Source organism: Anoplopoma fimbria, chromosome 8 (assembly GCF_027596085.1).
Source record: "Anoplopoma fimbria isolate UVic2021 breed Golden Eagle Sablefish chromosome 8, Afim_UVic_2022, whole genome shotgun sequence".
NCBI lineage: Eukaryota > Metazoa > Chordata > Actinopteri > Perciformes > Anoplopomatidae > Anoplopoma > Anoplopoma fimbria.
This window is the reverse complement of record NC_072456.1, coordinates 7318139-7328149: the sequence shown is the minus strand read 5'-3', so window position 1 is coordinate 7328149 and position 10011 is coordinate 7318139. Positions and strand designations below refer to the sequence as shown.

Here is a 10011-nt window from a genome sequence, read left to right as displayed (position 1 = left end):
TAAGAACCATACCTACGATTTTAACATAAACATGGTTCACGACTGGACCGGAGGCTGACAGGGTTGGGGTCTGTTTCAGGACCGCGGAGAGCAACTGCAGCCTCCTCCGGACCCGAGCAGTAAACAGCCTGCAGGGGTGTTTGGTGTGAGTATATTGTGGAGAATAATATTGTGTGTGAGCATATATCCGTACATATGAAATACAAATAAATCCCATAAATGTAAATAATCCAAACTGAAAGTTGTGTTTTGATGAACAAATTGAGTTTACTGTATTTTTTTTTACCTACAATCAGCAATGTTTGCACGTTTCACATCGCCTCTTTATCAAATGAAGTGGGGCTTTGTTGGAATGAAAGTGTTAATATTTTAATATTGTTATGGTCTCTTGTTTGTGAGAAACCACTGATCACAACGTAGAAACGATTGCACCAACACATTTTAATGTTGTTTATTGAACAATACGTGGCATTGTTCATGTTGTTATTTTGATAAATCAGTAAAAGCATTAATATCAATAACATCAAAATATGATATCAATATCAAGAATATTTTTAGTAAAACGTTCATTTACGATGAGTACTCCAAAATGATACCTATACAAACTTTTTTTGTGAAAGGAAGGAAACCTTTTTTGTGGAAGATTTTATTTGTAGCCCCTTAGAAGAATGTTTTTCTTGGAAATATAATTTTATATTTGACAGGATGTATTTTGGGGTATTTTTTCCAGTCACTGTGTGGGCTGGGCACAAGTATGTGCATTACATTTCACACTAAATAACATGACAATATAACAACAATTTGACCAATAACATTATTTTTTATGTGTGATCTGAATTATTAATCTGTTGTAGTTGTTTGCTGTGGTTCTGCCTTGATTCCAATAGACTGACTTTGTTTTTACATTTGAATAAACCGCTAATATTCATATATCTTCATTTGAAAACATCAGTAATGAGGGAATCGTTGTGAAAGGCAGTATGCTGGGCTTTATTCTATTGTTTTGACTTTGATGATAATGATTTTGTAGTTCATCTTCATGAAACCAAAAAATTCCCCGCCCCCCTGTTTTTCCTTTGCAGTAAACTCTACCGCAGACCTCTCCTGTTGAACAGGTGTACGACCCATTCACTGTACACCTGCTTCTGATCTCCAACCCTCTCCCTTTGAAGTCTGTATAATGAACAACTCATTGAACATCAGGGTCCCATTGTTTCACGTTTTTATTCACAAAAATACCAGGCATGCATGAATCAATCTTAAGAAAAACATCAGGCATATCCATGCGTTTCTAGTGCAGCCACGTGATTCTCACCTTAGCTCAGTCAATATTTTGTTTTGACATATATATATACACACAACAATATCCTATTTTAAACAGCAGGTCATACAAAACACGTAAATATAAATAGATTAATAGTATAATGTTTCAACATGGAGCTTGGTTGCGGTCATACAGTGGAGATAACCAATGAACCATGGATACACTCATGAACCATACACACACTCACACACACACAGGCAGTGGGATATCCTGCGATGACAGCAACTATTTTCCAAATCACCAAACAGTTGAAAACACGCCATGTTCGGGTTGTTTTTTTTCCGCTGCAGAATAACTTACAGTATAGACAAAGTCCCAAACAGTTTAACAGCTAAAGTACTGAAAGCTAGGAGCCCACAAAAGTGCACATCATGATTCAAAACATACAAGTCTGACAACTGTCCGGGAGCTTTATGACAGCAAGGAGTCTATATGGAAACTTCGCGCCTTGCTGGACATCTTGAGAGCTTGAAGAGCGGCCTCAGGTGCGGCCATGCCCGGTGCAGTCTGCTGCTGGAGGTACGTGAACGCATCCCTGCTGAGCTCCGTGCTGCTGTACGCACCCTCTGACAGGTACGTGTGCTGTGTCGGGTAGCCCAGCAGTATGTGGGCCCCTGGGGACCAGTAGAGCCGGGGGGCGTGGGTTTCCGCCTCGACGTGACTGTCCTCCCTCCGTTTGAAGGGTGTGCTGAGGATGCTGTCGATGGCGAAGGAGCTGGAGAACTTGGCCCCCACCCTCACCCTCTCCTCCGGGGCTGGGAGGCGGGTGTCCTCGCTGAGGATGTCCGGGCTCTCCCGCTCCTTGGCGGACCTTTTGGCGATGCGCTTCCTCCTGCGGCGGAACACGCCGTCAGCAAAGGTGTACTCGCTGTGTGGGTTGAGCATCCAGTAGTTGTCCTTTCCCCACGGCCTGGACGGGTCCCGCAACACTTTGAGGAAGCAGTCGTTGAGTGACAGGTTGTGGCGCACCGAGTTCCTCCAGCCGGTGTAGCTCCCGCGGAAAAACGGGAACTTCTTCATCAGGTAGTCGTTGATCTCTGCGAGGGTGAGGCGGCCGCTGCTGGACTCCCGGATGGCCATGGCGATGAGGGCGATGTAGGAGTAAGGAGGTTTGGGTCTGCGGGTGTAGGGCTTCCCTTTGCTGCCCTCGCCGCCGGTCAGGGTAACAGGTGCCGGGCTGTTGGCCACGCAGTCCCCGTCCGACCCCAACTCGTCCCCGGATAGAGGAGACGGGACTCCCCCCTCTGCGTCCATGCACAGTTCCAGCGGCTTCTGTGCGAAGTGGTGCGCGGAGAAAACTTCAAGTTTCATTTTTTCCCCCAAAAAGAAGAAGGATGATCTCTGCAGCAGCGGAGCAGGTGTAGCAGTCCTGACAGCAGAAATGTCTCTGTGTGTGTTTGTGTGTTGTAGAGGCTCGTCTGAATCGCTGGAGGCACCCTGAGCCTCAGTCTGGAGCAGCTGAACACTGATCTGTCTCCGGAGACACGCATGTCTTGGTATAATATAATGCCTCGGCATGGGACGGCCCACAGGCGGGGTTTCCAGCCGGAATCCATTGAAGCGATTGAGTGATTTAGTGTATGCATGTTTACAATTGGACGCTACCGTGACACGCCAGGGAAAGGGGGGGGAGCGAGAGGGCAGGTATGAAAAATAATAAGTCTGAGATGCAAACAAGTCTGTCTGTACTTTATTTTCAAAAATTAAAAACACACACACACATATATATATATATATATATTGCTAGTTTATTTTTGAAAAAAGTTTGATCAGTTGCCCATTTTCTGTCTGGATTCCAGATTCAGTGACCTGCGTAAAATTAGTTCAAATGCATTTTTTTTTTTTCTTGATCCGGATTTAATATTTCTCCTCTTTACTCGCTTTTTTTATGAAAAATGAACAAGGAAAACACTGGTGGAAGAAGAGAGCAGAATACATGGAGAAATAGACAAGGGTGTTACTGCTTTTCACTTCAACCTGTTGCTCCCTCCACCGGCGCTCCGGAGGAACGGGGAAGTAACGCGGACGCACAACTGAAATGAAAGAGATGGGTTTGGATGAGTTCCACGTTACGCACAATGCATGCTATGTAAGCTCCCAGGTTAAGCAAGAGGGTTGAGGGAGTGAAAAACAAAAAGAGGCAGAACGTTTGCCTGAGAGGTCATGTAAGGTTCAAGGAACCATCGCACCTGCATGCAAAGAAACACTTCATGCAACAGAAGACTGAACACAAGCGATTCATCATGCGTTTAAACGCAGAGAGAGGGAGGTAGTGTCTCTTAAAACGTTCAGAAATATATCACTGTTAACGTTAAGAACCCTCACAAAATACTGCTTTATTTGTTTAATGTACTGGAAGTATAAGCTTATTGGTTTTCAGAAATAGATCAGATTTTACGGTAAAAAAAAAAACAACACACTGGTTGAGTCTTCATAATGCAAATTTTTAATATGAAGTGACAGTGGTATTTCTTTTTGTACAATTAAGTTTACCATGGTCACATCATAGCATATACATTAATTCAGTCCAAGTCTCATGCTTTTGAATGAGAGCCAGGGCCGGAACAAGACATTTTTTGGTCCTAGAATTCCTCAATACTGCAGTGAAGGCTGGTGGTTATCTTCCTGTTGAGGCTGCAGGTCTCCAGACATTGATGGCCTCCGCTTGTGCTCTCTGGTTTGTTGTGCAGCCAGTAACCAAGACACTGAAAATCACCATGAACCAAGAGTTCTTGTTCCAACAAGTTGCCAGTTTATTCCGTATGAATGATTATCCCTTCCCTGCATAAATTCAACCAACTATCAGAGTCTTTTTATTTATGGTGAATTTCCAAATGTTTTTTTACTGTAATATATTGCTCAAATTCACATTTTAATGCTTAAAGCTGAAAACTGATGCATTAAAATGTATTTCTAAAGATCTTTGGATCAATTACAATGTTTGCGCCTCCTGGTGGAAGTATCATACAGACAGATTACAGTGTATTAGATCCACACAAAAAGAGTTAGTGCACATTTAAACACATTTTTTGGCAACAAACTAAATGATATGACTGTAGTGTGAAGAAACACATCAATGCTGTTGTTGATATTGAAATTTCTTACAAATTTTATGTTTGAAATAGCTCAGCGGCTGGGCTGGGGTTTGCGCTGACTGAATTTGAGTTGCTAACAGCCACGACAGTCCATCTCCAAGGCGGGCCCCTGCTTCCCCGCCGGTTAAGCTGATTAAGTTGTTTAGTGGCAGGGGGCGAGGCGGAGGGCCCGCGGAGTATAATTCTTCCCGACAAACAGAAGATCAAATCATTGCCCAATTGACATTGACCAACTGACATATTTGTGGACGCTGTGTCCACAAATATGGCTTTTGTCCTATCGGAGTGGGTGTGGTTTCTAATTTATGTAATGGGCGGACTTCTGCTCAGTCTATTGGGTGAAGTTACTCTTTAATTACCAGCAGCGACAGCTTGTGGCTTCAACCTTGTCTCTGTGTGAGTCATCTTGGCAAAATGTGTTCCTGGAGACACCTACTTTATGAGGAACTACAACAGAAGCGGTTTGCCAGGTGTCTGTCTGTTTGTGCACAGGTTTTGTCAACGTGACAGCAGCCATGTAAGATGCAGCCACAGAACTTTACAGGTGTGCAGTTGAGATCAAAATGAAGGCCAAGTTTCGAAGATGGGTGTAGTCCGAACAAAGGGGGCCTGAAGTAGGGGGGAAGAAGTGGGGAAGGGGCCGATGGTTCCTCCCATTTTATACCCCTGGCCTAATTTGGTGTTGCGGCTGTTGTTATCCCATTGCAAGATGGTCTCTAGTTCTTTTTTTAACTGCATATTGGTTTCATTTTCAGCCATCAAAATTATTTGAAATTAAAGGCCATCTTGTGGTTAGATCACACCAACACAGAAGCCAATTGACCTGGGGTGTTAAGTGTGCGGCCAATGGCCCCTCACCCTTTCCTACCACCCTACTTTTGGCCCCCCTTGTTTGGACTACACCTATCTTGGAACTCAGCCTTTATTTTGATCCCAACTACACACCTCTTAAGTTTTGTGACTCCATCTTGCAGACATGTAGGCACTTGGCAAAGCACTAGTAGGTGCTAGGGTTTGCACTGGCTAGCTGTCATCATTTTTTGCTGCCATATATGTCGAAGCTGCGTCAAGACTTTTGTCATACAGAAGTAGGCATGTTTTGAAAATTATGCATCGGGTAGACTTCGGTTCCGACTTAGGGGTTACGTTACGCTTTAATATATGAGTCATAAAGCAATGCCTCGTTACATTTGTCTGCAGACATACAGTCGTCAATCATTCATTTCTGTAGGGAGCGTAGCTACCCTAACAGGTTTTAAGTAAACTGACATCCCTGACACCTGTAAACCAAATGTCTGTCCCACTAACTCTTGTCAACAGCTTTCATCCAGTTGATGGTGCAGAAAGATGCTGGAGAGTTAACACGAGTTATGAGCTTGGCCTCAGGCCAGTAATAATCATTAAACTGTCGTCTCCGGCACTCCTCCTTTCTCAACTGCTCGGACTTTCCTGGGACCAACAACAACTTTATGTTAGTTCATCTATACATTGTTCATATAGTCATGTTTGTTCACCTACACAGTGTTTATGAAAAGATTTATAGGAGCCCTGTAATGGATTTGGGGAATTATGCTATACAAAAAACATATAAATGACAGGAATAAAGAATGTCACAATTATACCATAGGATATAAGATAAGGTCACTGTGAACTACCGGTCTGATCCTCACAGCACTCAGATATTAATATAGATTTGGCATCCTGACTAGTTTGTGTGTATACATGTTTAAATGTATTGCCTAATAATCACCTTGGGTGTACTCGACAGGCTTGATTACAGATCTCAGCGTACCCAGAGCTGTTGGTGTTTGTGTGAGTGTTGCAAAGCAATGGAACATGGAGGACAAGTAGATTAATTACATGTACATGTACTTGATATCTGTGTCTGTTTTTCCAGTCTTGTCAATGAAAGGCCCGATGGCGGCTCCTTTTTTTGGAAACAATATTAAATTGTTGGTTGTCACTGTTCATCTCACGATTTGAAATGGAAAGGTTGTGTGTGCTGGATTATACTGAGTAACATTATCTGAACATTATCATTTGTTAGCATATAAAGGAATGTACATATGACTGAACCACTCAATCTGATTGAAACAACATGTCACATTTCAGAAGTCGAAGTTCATTCTTGATCTCGGAGAGAGTAGTCTGACAAAACTCAAGGTCCACTTACTAGCTTTTTCATATCGCATGGTCTTCATCAGAAGATGGAGTTTGCCAAGTGTTCTTAAAATGGATCTGTTGACATTGGCTGTTTAAAGTAGGTTTCAAATCATACCACCAACAGATCCATCTACAATAAACACACTCCATCCACTGATAAGGACCTTGTGATTGAAAGCTCTGGGCAAAGCTTGTAGTTGGACCTTGAGTAGGGATTGCTTTGTCAAAAATGTCTACATTTCTATTTGGCAACATAAAAGATTTTTGAATGCATCTGTTAAGTACATATTTTCCCCTCACAACAGGGGTGTCTTTAGGCTGCTGTTGATTGCAGGAGGTCTGAACAGTGTTCTATTTTGTTGAGGAGAAGCGAGTAAAGCTAATGGGTGGATGGATGGCCTAAGAAACCAGAGGTCGTCAAACATCCTCTGATCAAATTTAGTTTTTGGAAACAGCTTCCTTCTCTCACTGTGACATCACTGCAGCAGCTGGGGAGTTGAAACCAAAATGTTTTTGTTGAAACTCAGGAGGCCCACCGCTGTGAGCCTAAAACCAGAGCTGAGGAAAGCAGCGGCATGTGTGCTATCATTATCACCGCCACTGTACAACACTGTGACAAGGCACACTTAGAATGTTACACCGCTGGGCTGGTGGTGGGTGTGCCTGCGTGTATGTTCCTTCTTTGCAGAAGTGTGATGAGGCTGTATTTGATTTCAGGTACTCTGCCAAATTGCCTACATACACCTGTGCTGGAGGGATTTGGTGTGAAAGGCAGCACACCTGTTTTCGGTTTTAATCTTCCACATGGCAATTTGAAATCAGAGGTGGAAAGACGATTTCCCCACAGGGATCAGTAAAATATCATATTGCCATTCCTCTCTGGATATTTGGTCTTATTTCAAAAGCCTGAGAATGTTACCTTTTGGTTCAAATGGAAAATGATATATATATAATGCAGTAAAACTGCTTTAATTGTAAGGTCATCAAGGTCAGAGGAGTGAAGTCTGGGTAAGCACATCATGCTTATATAACCTGTTAGTGCGTCTCTCCCAGAATTGGCACCTTGTTGTTTAAGCTCACCTAGTGAGATTTAAACTGTCTCCTTTGAGCAAGAGGAGAAGTCTCTTTTAAGTGGTGACATGAGTGGAATTCCAGTAATGTAAATTCATTGGGTGAATCCTTTGCAGCTCTAAAAATAGCCCCACCTCTGCGGCGGTCTGTGCTCACACGCTAACCCTTGTCTGCATGTCTCTGGATGACTTCTTACCTGTATCTCATCTTTGTTTTATTTCTTCTCTGTGAGTGAAGGGTGTCCAGCCCCCATGTCTTTGTATAAACAAAGTGCTGGCTGTGGGTGAGCAGGGCAGGGAGGAACGGCAACAAGACGCGCTGCGTAGCTGACATTCCCAAGATTCCCTGCAGCAGATTTAGGCTCTGACAGAGGCCTGCTGATAGTGGACATGCTTCATTGGGGCGCACAGGTAGGTATGGCAATGTGTCTACTTCACAGCCAACCATAAAATCAGACATTCCACGTCAATTCCACTCATTCCTGCACTCAGCACAGTAGGCACCGGTACAGGGGTTTGTGTATGTGGGTGTATGTTTGTCTGCAGCTGTGCGTCTGCTCAGGTGTGGGTGTGAAATTGTGTGATATTGCGCATGTGCTTCAAATACATTCCATTTAGTTTATTCTTTGAACAGTGATTACTGTAATTACTCGACAATGCAGCCCTCTAAACGTTTGCTGCTTGCTTTGTTGCGCTTCTGTAGATTCATACCTCTGTGTCTTCGAAGCTAGATGGTGGTGGAGGGAGCCTCATCCATGTAATCAGAGGCACACCTGAATGCTGAAGAGTGACAAACAAAAAGTTCCCACGAAGCAGTTTTCTATACACAACGAAAGAACTTTCCTTATTGAATGCACTCACATAAAAGCATAAAATGTATTGTTGGATACCGGATACACACACAGAGACATAAAAACAGTACATGCAGTGACTCTGACCTTGTTTGAGGGGCGTAAATCTCTGCTGCTTCTTTTTCAGCGATTAATAATTGAAATCTGATTAAATGAAGCAACATATCCTGCAGTCAGTTGGCAGTCCCATGTTGCTATTTTGGGTTTTCCTGCATTCTTACCTGAGGTGCTCACACCCTGCCAGATCAACAGGATGAAAAAAAATAGATACACATAAATAAACGGAGCCAACAGGCGTATAATTAAAGTAATTAAGGAAAGAGGTGAAATAAGGGTGAGGAACAGGTGAAAGGCAGCCTGGCACCTCTAATACCTAAATGACATGCAACAATAGTGATGTCATTTCAGGTCCCACACCTGTATCTTATTGCCTCGATACATGCAATATATTTATAACACTTCTAGCGTGCAAAGAGGGGTTGTTGTTTTTTTTTTACTTTGAACCAGGACATGTCTGCACTAACTGGTGCAGCTCTGATTGGCCCAAGTGCACCTCTTCTTGGCAAAAGAGCTTCTCTGGTCCCTAAGTGACCTTTTTGGCCCTTAAGTTTGCTTCCTTTTGATGTTCACACCACTTCTTCTACGCATTTTTATACCTCTTTATATGAGTCTGCATGAATAGATGTCGACTCTATCTGCATACATTTGTGCCTATTTTTATCCTTGACATTGCATAAGTGTGCACCATCTTCAAAACACCTCTGCTGCCTTGAGATCAGATGGTGGTCTGCAGTCTACAGAAACTCAAAACAAAACCCCATCAAGGGAGAAGCAGACCTGAGTGCACCCCTTAATCCTGCCTGTAAAAAGTAACTGTTTGTGCGTGTCTGTCAATGAACCGCCATCATGCGGGCAACACAGGCTCAGAACCTGCTCTATCTGCCGCTATCGTCCAATTCAGCTCTTCACACGCTACAGTCCCCTTGCATGCCGAGCCGGGAGGGAGTGTAGGGGGTGGGAGGGTGGAGGGTTGGATAAAGAAGAAAAAGGAGCAATGATTGATCTTAGCCATAGACACCTCGCTTTATCGCTGCTGCTGATAGGACCTACCTCCATTCAGCAGTGCTGTAGGCTGTTTTTATGTAAGCAAAAACACACAGAGCCAAATCAGTACCTGTGCTGCACTGTTTACCTGGCAGCCGTTCAGCACTTTTCTGTCTAAACTTGAAATAGGATCCAAACACTCTACTCACGCATAGTGGTTTGCACGAGATGCTTCACCTGCCTCTCAACCTACCGCTCCGTAGCGCTATTTTTGCACCGTCTGAACCTTAACCACCTCTCTTATTTCTTTGATTGAGAGGTGGAACATCTAGCCCGGGGCCTTTAACTGCAAACATAGCACGGATTTTGAACAGTTACCATGGAGTCATACCACAGACAACCCCAACAAACATCTTGCTGATTGACAACATTAGTGTGTGGGTTATATTTAGATCCCCTTTTTC

At 43.4% G+C, this 10011-nt stretch overlaps 1 protein-coding gene across 1 annotated transcript; it reads right to left on the bottom strand.

Annotated features, from left to right (window-relative positions):
- Window positions 1-1211: 1211 nt before the first annotated feature.
- On the bottom strand, window positions 1212-2782 carry LOC129095044 (forkhead box protein Q1-like). Its single transcript, XM_054603405.1, has one exon. It carries the CDS (start codon window positions 2633-2635, stop codon window positions 1736-1738), a length of 900 nt encoding a protein of 299 aa, XP_054459380.1. The 5' UTR covers window positions 2636-2782; the 3' UTR covers window positions 1212-1735.
- Between the last annotated feature and the right edge of the window lie 7229 nt (window positions 2783-10011).

Bases quoted from the DNA above. Each gene is read 5' to 3' on its own strand.
- LOC129095044 (XM_054603405.1), bottom strand. From the start codon at position 2,635: ATGAAACTTGAAGTTTTCTCCGCGCACCACTTCGCACAGAAGCCGCTG.